We start from the raw sequence: 18,549 nt of genomic DNA on the forward strand, positions 1-18,549 counted from the left end.
CACCCACCGGTCCGACCGCGTGCGGCGCCCCTGAGGACACCTTCTTTGCCAGCCCGGGCCGGCTGGGCCCGCACCCGGAGGGCATACGCGGAGAGTGGAAACCGCCTTCCTTCCACGGTTCTCCAAGACCTGGGATGGAGTGACTAGGACGCAGGGCCATGGTTATCAAAGGAAACATCGCCAAATTACCAGATTGTCGCCCGACTGCCCACGTCTTACTCGTAGGACTACAGGCACCCGTGTCTCTCCAGTCGAGTCTAAGTTCGGATGAAGTGTATAGGCGGAGGCAGCAGGAAGACTTAAGTCAAACACAGAAGTGGATGAGAGGGACACCCTGCAACTGGCTTACTCCTGCCCCAACCGCCGTGGGTGCTACAAGCCCTCTGCAAGGGGCTGGGACAGTCACAACGCGAGCAGGTAGGGAGCTGATGCTGAAGGAGCGGCACACGCAGTCAGATCAAAGGCATGGGATCCAAGGAAAGCCGGTGTGGGGGGCCCAAGGCAGCCCTTGGAACAGTGCCCGACGCTGCACAGCCGTGTACCCAGCCCTTGCATCCGCCATTTTAACCGGGGGCCACCTTCTTCCATCAGGTAGGTTACTCATGAAACAACCTCCACCCTAAAACCAACGCAGTCACTTTGGCCTAAAGCAGCTAGAGATGTTCCTACTTTTCAAGACCCACCAGAAGGGATGTAAGCCCAGCATGTATTTGGAGATGGAGGTGACCCTGGAGCAGAAATGGGGCTAATTGCAGGTCCCAGGAGGAAGGAGAAAGAAAATGGGAGGAGTGTTGTGTCATATTAATATTTATTGTTCTCTGCAGACTGACCTTGGAGTCTCTCTCAAGCCAGGAGGGGAACTGGTTAGTGTTCAAGTTGCTGAGACGTTAGGTCAAAAAGCTACAGAACAGAAATCACTTTGCACAGGGGAAAAAAGAAAGATAAATCAGTGACTTGGAGGCAGTCTCCCCGTCCCAGCAATTAATTCCAAGAGTTGAGGCTTCACACCGAAGGGTGTGCTGACAAGAGCTGAGTGAGCCGGAGACTGCGAGCCTTGGTGTTTTGAGGTTTTTTAGGGGGAAGGAGTAGAGGAGTGACAAAAGACAAAACTGGAGAATGATTAATGTCACTCTGGAAGCCCAGGGAAAGGCGGTCCTGGGCACCCTGAAGACACTGGGAGATTCAGAGAGCTAAAGGGATCCAGCCGACTCTGATGAGGCAGGGTCCTGGGACGAAGGCAGGGTGAGGGGTCACAGACCAGGGAGGCAAGGGGAGAACTGGAGGGGCACGCCAGGTGAAGAAGGGTGTGGGGTGGGGTACAGGGGTCCGTGGAGAGGGCTGGCGAATCCCAGGGTCCGGCACGTCAGAAGTTGGGCTTGTGCTTCTTGAGCTCCACCATGAGGTGGTGAATGTTGATGAGCTCGGCGCGGGCAGGGAGAGCTCGGAGCTGGGGCTGAGACAGCACCCGGTGGAAACGATGATAAAGCTGGATCAGCTGGGTCAGTGCTCCCTGGTCAGAGAAAGTCAAGGAGGGGTGAGGCTGTGGGGTAGTGCTAAGGAGGGTGATTAAGAATCAGGTCAGGGAGTATCCCGAACTTTGGGCACAGCTGGGAGGTGAAGATCAAGGGTCCCTTGGATGCTGAGCCCAGGGAAGGGGGATAAATGAGTGATGGGGGCAGGGCGGGCGTCGGGGCCGGGCGTTGCAGGTCACCTGGATGATACTAGTTCCGTTTCTGAAGTTGGTGAAACTCCGCATTACATCTTGACTCAGAGACTCCACCGATGATTTCCAGGAACTACCAAAGCCACGGATCAGCTGAGTAACCCGGGCTGATGGCAGGAGGAAAGAGACAGTGTCAGACAGGGACGAGGCTAAATGAACGATCTTTGACCCCACGAAGTCCTCCCCAAGGTGCAGCCATCCTCACCATCCAACCCATCTTTTCTGGTGTTCTCCCAATCCCTTCCTCCTGGCCCTGCCCACTCCCCGTGTAACCCACATTCTCTCATTTTTCTTTTCCGATCATCTCACCACAGACCCCATTACAACCACACCATTCTCGTACCTTCCTCCCCTCGAAGTCGCTCAGCCTGTCCACGCTCAATCAAAGCCTCCGCCTCCTTCACAAAGGCCACCAGACCCCCAAAAGGGGGAGACAGCAACTCTTCAATGAATTCCTGGAGAAACACACACACACAGTTGAGTGTCCTGGTGCCAGCAGATTTTTCCAATTCTGGTATCATGACGGATGACGTCCTTAGAACACGCCCACAGCAGAACAGCTAAGCCCTGCAAAGGTCATGTACCTTAAGAAACTGCGGGTCACACAAGAGGTAGGGGAAATCTTCAAGGCTCCCAATCCTGTACTGCAAAGATGCTCTAAGCAACTGGGCTACCTAGCCAGGCAGTTGTACATTCTTTATGAAACGTTGGAAGACGTTAAAGATGCAGGCACAGGCTCTGGCCAACTAGTTGAGTTGGTTAAAGCAACACACCATGGTTGTGGATTGGATACCTGGTCAGAGCACATAATAGAAACAACCAGCCCTGAATGCTGTGGCTCAATGGATTGAGTGCCAGCCTGTGAATCAAAGGGTCGCCGGTTCAATTTCCAGTCAGGGCACATGCCTGGGTTACAGGCCAGGTCCCCAGTAGGGGGGCGTACAAGAGGCAACCACACATGACGTTTCTCTCCCTCTTTTTCTCCCTCCCACTCTCAATAAATAAATAAATAAATAAATAAATAAATAAATAAGAAGTAACCAGTGAATACATAAATAAGTGGAACACTAAAGTGATGTTTCTGTTTCTCTCTTCCCCCTTCCTCTAAAATTAATTTTAAAAAATATTTTTAAAAATGTGACCTAACAAGAGAAAACCTTAAGATAAAAAAAAGATACAGACACAAAGATGACCAGTTACCAAGATAAGGAATGAAGAGAGCTCAAACGACATGGAATTGTTTAGAAATTATTTTTTTAAATAATTTGTTTTAGGGGTTCTAGTTAAGATGGTGGCATAGGTAAATGCAGTCACTCGAATCCTCCCACAACCACGTCAGAATTATAACTAAACTAGAATTATAACTAAACTATTATTACAAACTAGAACAACCATCATTCCGAACTGCCTGAAATCTGGCTGACCAGAAGCTCTACGGCTTCTGTAAAGGATATAAAGAAGCCCCAAGGAGAATGGTGTGAGGGGTGGAGACACACAACGGGCTCGTCCCACCCCCAGGAGTGAGATGTGCATCAGGAGGTGTATGTCAGCTGCAGAGGTTCCCCCTGGGGAACAAGGGGCCCCCCAGCCCAGGGTCCCAGAGCCAGGAAGACAAGTCTCCATAACTTCTCGCTATAAAAACCAGCAGGGATTGTGGTTGAGTGAGACGGGGAACTTCCAGAGCCCCAAGCAGTTCCTCTTGAAGGGCCTGCACAAGGACTTACTTGCTGTGAGTTCCAGCAATGAAGCACCAGGGACATAGGGAGAAGAACTGAGTAGTCTGAAATCTGGGCAAAACATAGAGGGGCAGCTTTCTCCCAGACAGAAGTGCTGACAGGGAGCTTTGCTGCTGTCCCGAGCCCTCCCCCAAAAGGGCCACAATCTGAGTCTCCATCAACCTGGCTGACACTGTTCCGTTGCTCTGGTGATTCCCTGAGAACTGCCCTCCACACCCCACGCAACTGATGGGCCCACACCGCTACTTCCAGTGGCTTTTCCAAACAAATGACCTGTTTTGGATCAAGCCTTAGACTTTCCTAAAATCCCTCGAACTAGCAGCATCTGACCTAGGTGTGCCCCGCACCCCTCTCACTAAGCGGCCCCAGGCCTGGCACTAGAGGCAGTGCACACCGGTTCGCAGCACGGCCTCTCCCGGGCTCCGCCAAGCCCAGCACCAGTGTCTGCACATCACTGTGTAGCTTGTGCCGCGTGGCCGTGGGCAGGGCCCAGGAGGCGGCGCACCTTGGCCTGCACCTCCCGGGGGTCCCCAGGGCTGCTGTACCCGGACAGCTTCAGACCACATCAAAGCACCACACCCAACTACCTCTACAAGGGGCACGTTCAAGGGCACCAGACTTAGTGGGCACAGAGAGCCCGGCTGAAGTAAGTCTGTCTCTGTGGGGTCAGCCCCTGTACAGCAGATCCTCCACAGAGGTCGCAGCCTGTTCTCACAGTTGATCAGACGGAGTGTAAATGCCACCCACTGAGTGCCAATAGCAATCAAGGCTCAACTACAACAGGAGGGTGTACACGCCAACACGGAAGGCACACCTGGAGTGCCCAACCTGATGACCAGGGAGGCTGTGCCACTGGACTCCACAGAACACCTACTGCATGAGGCCACTCTACCAAGTCCAGGAGACGTGGCGGCTCTTGGTAATACATACAAACAAACACAGGGAAGCAGCCAAAATGGGGAGACAAAGAAACATGTCCCAAATGAAAGAACAGAACAAAGCTCAGAAAAAAGAACTAAACAAAATGGAGGCAAGCAATCTGTCAGATGCAGGGTTCAAAACACTGGTGATAAGGATGCTCAATGAACTTGGGGGAAGAGCAGATGAACTCAGTAGAACTTCGACAAAAAGATAGGAAACATAAAAATGGAGATAGAGCCCATAAAAAGAACCAGTCAGAAATAAAGAATACATTAACTGAAATGAAGACTACACTACAGGGATCAACAGTGGAGTGGGTGAAGCAGAGGATCAAATCAGAGATCTGGAAGATAAGGAAGCAGAAGACTCCCAATCAGAACAGCATAAAGAAAGAACTCAAAACGACGAGGACAGTACAAGGAGCCTCTGAAACAACTTCGAGCACACCAACATCCGCAGAATCGGGGCTCCAGAAGGAGAAGAGAGACATGGATTGAAGACCTATGTGAAAAAATAACAATGGGAAATCTGGTGAAGAAAATAGACACACCACTGGCTGGTGTAGCTCCGTGCATTGAGCGCAGGCCTGTTACATTCTTAATAACGTAACGGTGGGGGACAGGGAGTAGAATGCAAAAGGAAGTTCAGCTAACGCAGATGACCTGCCCTAACACAGCACCGTAAGTCACATAGGTGATCTTGCAACATGGCTAGTCATACTGGTATGTGCTGGGAGCATGAAATAACACACCAGACTTTAGAAACTTCACATGAGAAAACTTTTTATTTTATTTTTAAACATTATTTATTTTCTTTAGAGAGAGGGGAAGGAAAGGAGAAAAAGGAGAGAAACATCAATGTGTTGTTGCCTCTCACACACTCCCTACTGGGGACTGGGCCCGCAATCCAGGCATGTGCCCTAACTGGGGATCGAACCAGTGACCCTTTGGTTTGCAGGCCGGCGCTCAATCCACTGAGCCACACCAGCCAGGGCAGAAAATTTTTTAAATAAATAATTACTAACTTTTGTTGATTATATTTTGAAATGATAATATTTTGCATATAGTGGTTTAAATAAAATATATTATTAAATTCATTCACCTTTTTAAATTTTTAAAATGTAGCTGCTAAAGAATTTTAAATTACTTCAGTGGCTCACAGTGTGGCATGCATTAGATTTCTATTGGACAGCACTGATCTAGACTTGATCTAAATTTTCTTTATGCTCTCTGTCCAGCAAAAGAGAGCATATATTCTCACAGGGGAGGGGTGACCAGAAGGAAACAGTGCACACCGGGTTTTGGCTAGCAATCCGTCCCACACGGTATGAGGCAGAAGCCCACCGAAAAAGACTAGGAGACAGGCGACAGCTGGCTCCCCACCCTGACAAATTCCACGGTGCCTCAGCTGCTCTCAACAGAGTCCATTAGTTTGTAAGTGCATTTTGTGAGCTCAGGGGGTCTAGAGAATTACACTTCTTTTTTTTTTTTTCAGATTCTTTAATTATATTTTATTGATTATGCCATTACAATTGTCCCAATTTTTCCCTCTTTGTCCCCCGCCACCCAATACCCCCCAGTCCCTCAGGCAATCCCACACCACTGTTCATATCCGTGGGTCATGCGTATAGGTTCTTTAGTGAAAATTACACTTCTGAAGGCAGAGCTGACATTCCTTGGGTCACCTGACTGGGCAGGTGAGGACAGTGGTTTTCCTTGTCATCTAATTACATGCTTATTTTACTAAAAAGAGAGAACAGAATGGGACAGTTTAACCCACAACTAATCATATTCCAGAAGGAGAGAAGAAGAATGGAGTAAAAGCAATGTTTAAAAAGATACTGAGCCCTGACTGGTGTGGCTCAGTGGATTGAGTGCCAACCTGGGAACCAAAGGGTCGCTGGTTCGATTCCCAGTCAGGGCACATGCCTGGGTTGTAGGCCGGGTCCCCAGTGGGGGACACGTGAGGAGCAACCACACATTGATGTTTCTCTCCCTCTCCTTCTCTCTCCCTCACCCTCTCTCTTAAAATAAATAAAATCTTTAAAAAAAAGAAGAAGAAGAAGATACTGGCTGTGAATTTTCCCAAATTAATGAAAAAGATAAAAGACCCAAGAAACACAAGATAACAAAAAATAAATAAAGAGAAACCCACATCTAGACATTGTTGTAAACTTCATAGTGACCGAACAGACTGCCTTCAAAGGAACATTAAAACAGCAGACTTCTCCAGAGTAAAACTTTAAGCTAACAGTGAAAAATTATCCTCTAAATTTTGAGAAAAAACAACTGTTAACTTAGAATTTGACAGTAAGTCAGCAAAACTATCTTTTCCTAACAAAAAAGAAATAACAACATCTGTAGGAAAATAAAAATGGGATTTACCAATAAACTTTCACAAAGGAATTTCTTCAAAAGTAGCTTTAGAAAGAAGGAAAAGGATCCCCAAAAGATCACCTGAATTTTAAAAAGGAATGGTGAGGAAATTAACTGGGAAAAACTCATGGAAATCCAAATAAATTATATCACTATACAATGGCAACAACGAAAAGTAGGACAGAAATAAAATGCTGGTCAATAATTAGCATGGAAGACAGAAGAAGGAGGAGTGACTGGAGGATTAAAACATTTGAAATGTTTCAGAGCTCAAGTTTTGCTTGAGAGAGGGGTTAAATGTTAAGTTTACATGTTAAGCTAAATATGCAAGGTAATCTATGTTCCCAAGCTGGCGGAGGACTAAGTGGAAGCTACAGTAAACTCCTCCCAGGATCAATCTAGAATTAGAACAGAACTGTAGAGAAATCATCCTGAAAAACCAGCTGAACACTCGCTGGAGAGAAGCCTTATAACCACAGACAGACGGAAGAAACCACTTCGCCACATAGCCAGTGCAGATGTGTGAGCGGGCCGGCTGGGCTCCCACAGGGGGCAGCTGAAGTTCTGGAGGGATATTTCAGCAGCCAGGGAGCTCCCCCTGAGAAATGGGGTCTGAACCCCAAGCTGTTCTCCCCAGCCTACAGCACCAGAGCCAGAAAGGAGCCCAGATCACATCCAGCTGTCTCATCACCTTGGGCAAGTGTCAGAGGGCGGGCAACGAGCCCTCTTCCCACCGCCTCCACCCATAGTGTGTCCCCGCATTTAGCCTTCTGAATTTAATAATGAGTATAATTCCTTTCTTCCTGCCTTTCTTGGGATGTACTTATTTGACTTCTTACAGCCTTAGGCAAGTATTTAAGTACTATGATTATCCAGCCAATAAAAACACACACAGCCCTGGCCAGGTGACTCGGTTGGTTGGAGCTTCGTCCCACACACCAAAAGGCAGCAGGTTCAATTCCTGGTCAGGGCACATATCTAGGTTGTGGGTTTAATTCCTAGTCTGTGTATAGGAGGAGGCAACCGATCAATATTTCTCTCCCACATAGTTGTTCCTCTCTCTGTCTTTCTCTCTCCCTTCCTCTCTCTCTAAAATCAATAAACATATCTTCAGGTGAGGGGTTGAAAAAAAATGCCAGGCCTGGTTGGTGTGGCTCAATTGATTGAGCGCCCATCTGCAAACCAAAGGGTTGCCAGTTCGATTCCCAGTCAGGGCACATGCCTGAGTTGCAGGCCAGGTCCCCAGTAAGGGGCATGCAAGAGGCAACCACACATGTATGTTTCTCTCCCTCTCTCCCTCCCTCCCCTTCTGTCTACAAATAAATAAATAAAATCTTTAAAAAATGAAATAATTTTTAAAATGCCAATAAGATACTGATGAAAAAGTAGGAGAATTATTATACTTTATATGTATAAAGTATAATTAAAACTATTTTGCAGGGTAGACAAGTTGATCAATGGGATAAAATAAAGGCAAGACACACACCTTTGTGGAATTCTGCTATGTGACGAAGGGGGCACTGCAGAGCAAGTAGGGAAAGTCTTCTATAAATGGTTTCAACCTAATCATTATCCATATAGAAAAAACTAGATTCCTACCTCACATCACACACAAAAATCAATTCTAGGTAAATTTAGGAGTTAAAAGTAAAAGCAAATTCTACAATATAAAGAAGAAAATTTAGTATAATATTTTTCTGACCTTGGAATAAAAAAGGATTTCTTTCTTTCTCTTTTTAAATTAATTTTAGGGAGCAGGGAGAGAGAGAGAGAAAGAGAAACATCGATTTGTTGTTCCACTTATTTATGCATTCCTTGGTTAAGTTTTTTGTGTCCCCTGACCAAGGATTGAACCTGCAACCTTGGCGTATTGGGACAGTGCTCTAATCAGCCGAGCTACCTGGGCCAGGGCTTAATTATAAGCTGTATTTTTAAAAGCAAGAGCGTGAGGACTACCAGTCAAGATGGAGGTATAGGAAGACAGGCTTCGCCTCCTCGCACAACCACAGAGAATTACAACTATTTCTCAAAACATATAACCATCAGAATCATCAGAAAATCAAGCTGTGTGGAAGTCCAACAACCAAGGATTTAAAGAAGGCACATTCATCCGTATGAGTGAGAGGGGTAGAGTTGCAAAGACAGGAAGAAAGGCGCAGAGACATGGTGTGGTACCCAGAGGCAGTGGTGGCTGAATGGGCGGTCCACATTCATGTGTGGTGGGTAAAAATGGGGAGGGCTACCTTAGGAGCAAGCGATCCCAGCCCTATGTCAGACTGCACAGCCCAGGGTTCCAGCACTAGGAGGATAAATCCCCATAACTTCTGGCTGTAAAAACCAGTGGGGGTCCTGGCTGGTGTGGCTCAGTGGATTGAGTGCTGGCCTGCAAAACAGAGTCACAGGTTCGATTCCCATTCAGGGCACATGCCTGTGTTGTAGGCCAGGTCCCCAGTGGGGGGCACATGGGAGGCAACCACACATTGATGTTTCCCTCTTTCTCCCACCCTTCCCTCCTCTCTCGACATAAATAGATAAAATGTTTTAAAAAACAAAAACAAAAACCAGTGGGGACTGGGGAAGAAACTGCCAGATTTTCAGGAGAGTTTGTTTAAAGGGCCCACATAGACTTAGAACCTATGCAAACCCACCCACTCTGGGATTCACCACCTGGGCAACAGCTGGAAGGGTGCCAGTTGCATATGGAAAGTGGGTGAAGTGAATGAAAACAGGGTGAGTGCTGGGCAAAGCTGCAGAAGCCGGGTGGCAACATTGTCCCCTCTCTGAGACCTCCCCCCACACAGAGCCACAAAGTGGTCAGGAAAGCAGATTGCCCCAGCCCACCCCACCCGGCAATTACTGAAGGCTCCACCCCACACAATTTACAGGGGCCTTTCACAAGGAGTCAAAGCAGCTCTACTTAATACACAGAAACAAACACAGGGAGGCTTCCGAATTGAGGAGACAAAGAACTATGGCCCAAATGAATGAACAGAACAAAACTCCAGAAAAAGAGCTAAATGCAATGGAGATAAGCAATCTATCAGATGCAGAGTTTAAAACACGGGTTATTCAAATGCTCAAGGACTCACTGGGTACTTCAACAGCATAAAAAAGACCCAGGAAGAAACAAAGGTAACACTGAGTGAAACAAAGGAAAATTTATAGGGAATCAACAGTGGAGTAGATGAAGCCGAGAATCAAATCAATGATTTGGAACATAAGGAAGAAAAAAAATCAGTCAGAAGAGCAAGAAGTAAAAATAAAGAAAATGAGGATGGGCTAAGGAGCCCCTGGGACAACTTCAAAGGTACCAACATTTGAATCACAGGAGGGCCATGAGAAGAGAAACACAAAGAAACTGCAAACTTATTTGAAAAAATAATGACAGAAAACTTCCCTAATTTGTTGAAGGAAATAGACATTTAAGTCTAGGGAGCACAGACAGTCCCAAACAAGTTGGACCCAAAGAGGACCACACCAAGACACGTCATAATCAAAATGCCAAATGTTAGAGATAAAGAGAGAATCTTAAAAGCAGCAAGAGAAAAGCAAGTAAGTTACCTACAAACTAGTTCCCATAAGACTATTAGCTGATTTCTCAAAAGAAACTTTGCAGGCTAGGAGAGATTGGCAATAAGTATTCTAAGTGATGAAAAGGAAGGACCTACAACCTAGATGACTCCATCCAGCAAAGCTTCCATTTAGAATGGAAGGGCAGATAAAGTGCTTCCCAGACAAGGTAAAGCTAAAGGAGTCCATCATCACCAAGTCATTATTATGTGAAATATTAAAGGAACTTATTATCTATGAAAAGAAGATCAAAACTATGCACATTCATTTAAAATGGCAATAAAGTCACAACTACCAACAACTGAATCTAAAAAAAAAGAACTAACCAAACAAGCAGAACAGAAACAGACTCACAGATGTGGAGATCATTTGGCGGGTTATCAGCTGGGAGCAGGAAGGGGAAGAGTGGGGGAAAAGGTGCCGGGATTAAGAAGTACAAATGGACAGGTATAGAATAGACAGGGGGAGGTTAAGAACAGTATGGGAAATGTAGAAGCCGAAGAACTTATATGTATGACCCATGGACATGAGTACATATAGCACCCCCCCCCCAAGGAGGGGGACTACTGGAGGGAATGTGGGGTACCAGGTAGAGGGGGGGGCAAAGGAGGAAGTATTGGAACAACTGTAATAGCATAATCAATGAAATGTAAAAAAATAAAACTTTCCACTAATTAAAAATAAATAAATATAAAAGGTAAACAATACAAAAATACAGAAAATAAAATAGACCAGTAATGACAGCATGTTGTGAACCAAGAGTTATAATTCCAATTCTGTGCAGAGGGAGTCCACTAACTGCCACACACACAGAGGAAACAGTACACAGGACTTGCCCTCCCTTCTCCGCACACCCTACCTGTGTCCGAGCACTGAGCAGCTGCTGGAAACTCTCAACCTCTTTGCTGTCGTCCGCGGCCCGCTCCTAGGGGAGCCGAAGGGGGATCTCGAGTTTGGGGAGGAGCAGCCCTCCCTGCAGGCCATCCCCTTCCTTCCACATTTACCATCTTAGCCAGACGATGTACCAGACGCCAGAGTACACGTCTGAACAAGACCGACATAAACCTGCCCCCAGAGCTAGCACAACAGTGGGGGAACCCAAATTCCTGGGGCAGCGAAAAAGGAAAGGAGGAGCGTCTGTTACCATGAGCACACCCAACATCATGTCGTAGTTGTTGATCAGAAACACAAGCTGTTCCTTTCTCGAGGAGAACTCAGCTGCCACTCGGAGGACAAAATTCTCCACTTCCACCTGGAGAAGCCAAGGGCAGTGACAGGAGAAGGTGGAGAGACATGGCCCCTCTTGCACCCCGCGGCTGTGCTGGGGCTGCCCTCACCTGGAGCTGCCCGAGCAGCTGCATTGCCCGCTCACTGGGAACTGTCTGATTAATGCTGACGAGAGCGGAGGAGAACTCTGCGTACCGGCGTGTGATCTGGGAGAGAAGGTGGGGGAAATCACACCAGGCCTTTGACTCAGCCGACACAGCTTCCCAGCTCCTGGAGCCGGGCCACCAACCTGTGTGACTCCTGTCTCCGATCCTACCAAGGACACCCAACCACGCTGAGTGTTCCCTCGTGCCTGGATTGCCCCTCACACCATGCGGCTGAACATCCTGCTGGGCCCAACATAACCACGTAGACAACCCCCCCCCCACCCCCGAAGCTCGGAGCCCTACCCTTCAGGAACCCGTTACCCCTGCCCTCCCTCACATAGTGGGGCCGAGTATCCAGGCCCCCGAGGCGCTGAGGGTCAGTGCTTCGCACACTCTGGACATTCATCTCCAGGATCAGCTCGAACCGTGGCCACAGCAAGGCAAGCACCTGTTCCCAGTACCTGTGGGCTTAACCAGAATCAATAATCAGCTGGCCAGGAATGTCAAGTCAAGGATGGCAGTGGGGTGGGGGGGGGGGGGAGGGGTGGTGTTTATGTGAGGAGGCATGTGTGGGAAACCCATCTAATTCTGGGGCAGCCTTCAGGTTAACAGTTGGTGACTGGTGCTGGTAGGACTGGATGTGAAACATGAGTCAGACCAGGCATGCTGCCTCCTGGCAGGTGAATGGGAATAGCGTCAATGGTATCAACTCAGTAGGAGCCTAAGGGTCAGGGCAGGGTCATGTATGACCAAGAATTCAAGGCCAACAGGGCTTCAAGGGCCAGAACTCAGTGACCTGTCCAGGGCGGGAACATCCCTCTTGGCTGCAATGTTGCGGAATCGGAGGACAATGTGGATACAGAGAAACACGGCAATGGCGTCATAGCAGTCAGCGAGATAGGACTCCAGGTGCTTCTGTGATTTAGGAACAGGTAGACGATTGAAAGAGAATGTTATTTTGTCCTTTCCAGTGGCTAAAGACAAATGCTTTTGCTCCTCTGGGGAATGTGGCACTGGGAGAAGGGCGGGAGGAAGGGGAGAGATGTCTAAAAGGGAAATGCTGCCTCCTTCTCTGACCACTGACAACTCGGGTGGTCCTGCTGCCTTGTTCACCAGCCTCTATGATCACAAGCCCAGTATGGAATTCAGGGCTGAGCACCAAGGTTTAGGGCCCCTCAGTTTTCAGGTGCTATTGCCTGGGTGTGGATCAGCAGTAAGGCGGAGTCTTGGGGACCTGAGCGTTGAGGGTTTAGTGGGGAGTCACACCGCAGACACAGGCTTAGACGTTCTAGAGCAAAGGGTCCTGGTTTCGGTACCACCAGAGCTACGAGGCGCCTATGGTGTCAGTGAGGACTGAGGACACGGGGTCTAAGAGCACAAGAGCCAGGGGTCTTACCAGGGTCATGCTGAGCGTGCGGCCCATGACAGCGTGGAAGAGGTCATGCGCAGCCGGGCCAGACACAACAAAGAATTCACAGATGAACAGATATTCCCGGCAGGAATTGTCTAGGAGGGCATAGTGCTGGCTGCGAAAGAGGGCCTCAAATGGATACTAGGGTGGGAGGGTAAAGAAGAGACAGAGAAGAATGAATCCCAACACTGATTCCCCATAGATATGGCTGGGAAACCAACCAACCAGGGTATACAGAGTTCAGGAGAGCCTTCCCATCTAACCCAAGCCTGGGTTACTTTGAAACAGCATCCTGGCCCTACCTGGGTGGCTCAGTTGGTTGGAGCATTGTCCCGTACACCAAACGGTGGTGGATTCTAGCCCCAGTCAGGGCATGTACCTAGGTTGCCGGTTCCATCCCCAGATGGGGCATATAGGGGAGGCAACTGATTGATGTTTCTCTCTCACATGGATGTTTCTCTTTCCCTCTCTAAAATCAATAAACATGTCCTTGGAAGAGAATTTTTTAACAATAAATAAAAATCTTGAAAGAAAGAAAAGGAGGGAGAGGAGGGAGGGAGGGAGGGAGGGAGAAACAAAGAGAGAAAGAGCATCCTGAATGGGTGGGTTCTGAAGGGGGAAAAGGGGTACAAGGAAACAGCCTACCCCCACCTGCTGGCTACTCTTGCAATTACCTCCACACCTGCCTCAGGACACGTCACTCCCCTCAGTGAGTCTCTCCCCCCACATGCCCTTAAGTCCTGCAGGAAACTCTGACCTTCCCACAAACCCCCAGCCCACCCATCTCAGCATCTGGCTCATGACTGAAGCTTGTTTTCCCTCTTACCCTCTGTTCTCCCCGCTGGGCAGTGTGGGGTACCAGGATGGGGGCCTCCAGCTCAGTGGGGGAGATGACAGAGCCACGGGTCCCCAGGGTGAAGATGGTGTTTCTGCTTCGAAGTGACGGCTTCGAAAAGAATCGTGAAGGGTGAGTCAGGGAAAACAGTAAGATCACAGCTGTGATAGACCAGACTCAGACTCCAGGGTCTCCAGCAGCTGGACGTAGCCTAGATGCCCCTCCTTCCCAGAATTCACCTGACATCTGTGAATGGGCTTCAGGAAACCTCTATACCCCAACATCATATGCAAAACTAAGTACTAAAATGCTTTTTTTCTGGAAAGGACGGCCATAGCCTTCATCACATTCTCAAAGGTTTTGGTCCCAGAGGAAAAGGTAAGAAGCCTTGGAAGCTGGAGCCAGAAGCTCCCTTGCTCTCCAGGCCCAGCGTGAGGGTTCCTCGGCTGTAGGATATCTTTCTTTGCTGTATCTTCCACTCCCATTAGATCATCCTTCTCAGCAACTTCCTCATACTAGAGAAAAAGGAAAAGAGGTAAATCTCTCTTCCCACAGCACCAAAAAGTTTTTTTTCTTACAGTGTCCCCTTGGCCCAGCGGTGGCCCTTCCTCCCAGCCCAGGTGCCCAGGAACGCCTCTCCCTCCGCGACCTCACCTGCACCTTCATTAGCCGCCCCAGGTAGGAGCGGTAATAAGACAGGTAGATCTTGCTCAGTGTCTCCACATACTCATCCCGGATCTCCTTCGCTGTCGCTCTTTCATTGCCCAGCAGGAACTGATAGAAGAACCTGGAGGGGCCAGAGGCCAGTCAGTCTCCCCACTTGCCCAGGAAGCCAGACACCACACTTGGCTGCTCAAAGCTCAGAGGCCACCCCCCCGTGGAGACCTGTACTTCAGCAGGGCCGTCTGGGGGATCTGATAGTTGGTCATCGGTTTTCTGAAGGAATAAATCTTCTGAAGGATGAACTCGCGGATCTTCGTCACTGCCTAGACACGGAGGGCCAAACACAGGGCATGAAGCTGCCGCCTGCTTGCTGCTGAGGGGCGCTGGGGGAAGTGACCATGTCAAATGGGGGAGGAAGTGTGCAGAATACCTCTCCAGTGTCTTTTCAGACTCTCAGGGGAACCTAGAGATGTGAACCTGGGTTCTGCAGGGTAAGGCGGGGTAAAGTTCTCGGGGACAGGCTACAGTGAGCTCTGCCAGGGAAATCAAGGGTGAAGGTGTTGAGGATGCTGGTTCTAAGTCTCTGGGGTATCACCCCACCCCTCACCTTGACCCGGAGTCGGTCGAGCACACCTCTGACATCCGCACAGGCCGCTGTACCTCTAGCCTCCTGCTCTCGGACTGCAGCTGCCTTGGCATCCAGTTCCTGCAGCTGTTCCAGGAATCTGGGCTCTGTCACTGGCGCCTCCAGAATTGCCCTGGGTAGCAGGGAGGGGTGGGATTGGGTAGGAGGGAGACCCAGACATCCCTAGACTCCAGATCATCTCCCTTACATCCAGCTTGTCTCCCTTCCCTTCCTACACCCTATCATAGAGAGGATTTATGAACAACTTTCTGTTCCTGGACCTCCTCACTATATACCTGACCCTGCATGATTCCTAACCTTTGATGCCTAACACATGCCTTAAGGGTAGAAAGAGTTGTCAACCCATCAGTTTCTGGAAGGTGCTTGGTAACTTGGAGCCAGGAAACCGGTGTGGTAAGTAGTTTGGTCAGCCCAGCTGATCCACCTCCTATAGACACTGTAACCCTTCAAACTAGTAACTCACGTGACCAGAGCAGAGGGCACTACCAGACCGTCGACAAGCTCCCCAAGCTTCCCCCGAACTGCCTGGCGATTTCGAAGCCGAATGTTCATGGCTCCTGACTGTTCCTGCAGCGTCCGGATCTCAGAGCTGATGGAGCTGAGGTCACTCTGAAAAGCTCCCAACATCTGCTCCATGCGCTGGGGAAACGGCAGAAGAGGTTGTTGGAGGGCCACGGGACAAGCGGGCCACCTAAGTGCACTGGTGAAGTCTCCACCATCTATTAGCCCATGAGGGTAGCAGGCGACAAGGAAAGCGGTACCCCAAAAGTCACTGGCAAGTAACATTAGTTATGGCAGTAACAAAAAAGGCTGCCAAGGTTATACTGCAAGTGACCCTAACTGTCCCCACCTGAGACCGGCGACCTAAAGAATGATACCAGAGAACATGATCTGGTTCAAGTTTGTTTTTTGTTTTTAAAGATTTTATTTATCTTTAGAGAGAGGGAAAGGAAGAGAGGGAAACATCAATGTGTGTTTGCCTCTTGCACACATCCTACTGGGGACCTGGCCTGCAACCCACGCATGTGCCCTGACTGGGAATGGAACCAGTGGCCCTTTGGTTCACAGGCTAGCACTCAATCCACTGAGCCACACCAGCCAGGGCTATTTTTTTAATTGGTTGACTTTAGAGAGGAGGAGTGGGGTAAGAAAAGTGAATTTGTTGTTCCACTTATTTATGCATTCATTGGCTGGCTCCTGTATGGGTCCTGACCAGGAACTGAACCCGCAACCTTGGCGTATCAGGACTACATTCTAACCAACTGAGCTATCCAGCCAGGACTGGTTCAAAGCTATTCTAGGGGCTACATGTCACGTTTACTACTAACCTCGAGGACAGCATCGCAGGCTGTGATCTGGTTGTGCAGAGATGCTATGTTCTCGCTCTCTTGGATATCTGACCCACAGAAAGTCAAGGGACGTCACTGCAAAGATGGAGGTCCTCAGACCTGCAGGACCTCTCGTTTCTCCCCGAGGTGCCAGAACCCTCAGAGAGAAGATGGCATCCCCAGCTAGGCTGTCTGTACCACGTGCCACAAAATCCCCAATCTTAACAGCACCACCCTTCTCCTCTGCTGGAGGATACAATCCCGAATGGACTTCTGCTCAATCTGCTGCAGCTCCAGCTCTACCTGCTTTGAATAGTGACGGAGATCCACACCCTGGGCGAACATAAACATGACAGGTCAGGAGAAAGTCACAGTAAGGGGACACTGGAACAGAATCAGTGAAGGACTAGAGGGTAAGACACCAAGATGACATAATAAGGGCATGAGACTGTTTCCTATTTTTTTTTTCTTTATGGAGAGGGTATGTGTTTTAGGGGAGAGGGGCTGGTGGAAAGCCTCACCGTTTTAAGAGCTTCCTTTACTAAATCATCCTCCAGATTTGCCTGAATGTGAACTGGAAATAGAAGTTTATTATAAGGGTTAAGTTCCATAGCTCCCTGTCCCCACACTGAACATCTGCACACCAATCCCTGCCTTATTACTTCCAGGCTCCAGGCCTCTCAGATTATAGGCACTCTGTACCCACCCCAAGCCATCACTTACCATCCACTTCATCCATGATAAACTCATCAGAGGTGATGTCCAACTCCCCAAGTTGCAATGGCTCCTGAAGACGAGGACCATCCCCCTGGGAGGGATAAGTTAATGAGAAAGGATACAGGGAAAGAGAGGAAGAACAAACTATAACGGGATAATCCCTAATTCTTCAAGGGGGAGGGAGGAACATTTACTGGGGAGCTATAGGTACTGAGTAAAAATCCCAAGAGTCTCACATTGTACCCAATCTACAACTTAGGGCTGATGGACAAGGAGCCAGGCAATCTACAGAGAATGGAGGTGTCTGAAGGAGAAAAACTAGGAGTTGCAGAAGACAGAGGAGAATATGCAGTTGAATTTAGGAGCCCCAATACTCCTGCTAACTTAGGTGTTCTATCACAATCCCTCTGGGAAGCTCCAGTTTTTCTGGAAACATCAGCTTACACACAAGTGTTTACTTACATGGCAGGTGCCATCTTAAATATACTCATTCATCTACCCAACAACCTATATGGTAGATCTTATTATTTTCTTCACCTTACAGGTATGGTAAGTGATGGCACAGAGGACTGGCCCAAGGACACACAGCGTGTAAGCAGCAGAACTGAATTAAAACACAGGCAACCTGGCTCCAGAGGCAATGTTCTTAACCTTTACAGGGCACTGCTTCTCTATCCTGCCTCAAAATCTGAGGGTTAATTGAAATTGTGCCCCAGGAACCTAAGTCGACCAGTCTGGTCCCTACTCAAGTTCAGGTTCGAACCCAGGGAGGGCTAGGAAGAGTATGTCTGTAGCAGCCGAGCTCCCACCCTGATAGGTAAACCCAGCCCAACTTTTTCTGACGCGAAGACGACCGAACGAGATCCTGGAGAAGAAAGAGCCCTGCGTTCTCACCAACGGACCCTCCTCCTCCTCCATATCTGAGGCTCCGGGCCGCAGGACCAGCTCCGGCGCAGCGACCGCCATCGCGCAGCCTCACTTCCGGCAGCTGTCAGTCGCGCGAGTCCGTTCCCGCGAACGGAACTACGAGTGGAGCGTCCTGCACTGCGCGAAATCGTTCCCAGATGTTTGCGTTAAATCGACTCCAGCTTTCGCTTTGAGGTCCAACCACTTCGCCCAAGCACAATGAGAACTGCAGGTCTTACTCATAGTCTCACCCAGAGCCTTCGCTGCTCTCACAACCCACAACTGGAGGGGCCGTCACGGCCTGCGCCGGAAGTTGTGGCACAGCAGCTCAGATTCTCAGTCGTC

The 18,549-nt window shown here is 48.9% G+C and overlaps 1 protein-coding gene across 4 annotated transcripts; it reads right to left on the reverse strand.

Annotated features, from left to right (window-relative positions):
• Window positions 1-789: 789 nt before the first annotated feature.
• VPS52 (VPS52 subunit of GARP complex) lies at window positions 790-18,523 on the reverse strand. 4 transcript variants are annotated; one of them, XM_024557809.4, is made up of 20 exons: window positions 18,193-18,518; window positions 17,305-17,389; window positions 17,103-17,155; window positions 16,839-16,914; window positions 16,582-16,649; window positions 15,717-15,892; window positions 15,215-15,365; window positions 14,830-14,930; window positions 14,599-14,731; window positions 14,402-14,459; window positions 13,936-14,069; window positions 13,095-13,250; window positions 12,495-12,613; window positions 12,036-12,159; window positions 11,663-11,758; window positions 11,470-11,577; window positions 11,185-11,250; window positions 2,067-2,178; window positions 1,712-1,830; window positions 790-1,510 (listed from the first exon to the last, which is right to left on the reverse strand). In XM_024557809.4, the coding sequence occupies exons 1-20, from the start codon at window positions 18,262-18,264 to the stop codon at window positions 1,364-1,366; spliced, it is 2,154 nt and encodes a 717-aa protein (XP_024413577.2). In that variant the 5' UTR covers window positions 18,265-18,518; the 3' UTR covers window positions 790-1,363. The 4 variants fall into 4 exon arrangements, with proteins under 4 accessions (XP_024413577.2, XP_053769759.1, XP_053769758.1 ...); XM_053913783.2 differs by lacking the exons at window positions 790-1,510; window positions 1,712-1,830; window positions 2,067-2,178 and adding an exon at window positions 2,303-2,516 and having other exon boundaries at window positions 18,193-18,523; XM_045193096.3 differs by lacking the exons at window positions 790-1,510; window positions 1,712-1,830; window positions 2,067-2,178 and adding an exon at window positions 5,996-6,122 and having other exon boundaries at window positions 18,193-18,522.
• Window positions 18,524-18,549: the final 26 nt, after the last annotated feature.

The sequence above is a fragment of the Desmodus rotundus genome, chromosome 11 (genome assembly GCF_022682495.2).
Source record: "Desmodus rotundus isolate HL8 chromosome 11, HLdesRot8A.1, whole genome shotgun sequence".
Taxonomy (NCBI): Eukaryota; Metazoa; Chordata; class Mammalia; order Chiroptera; family Phyllostomidae; genus Desmodus; species Desmodus rotundus.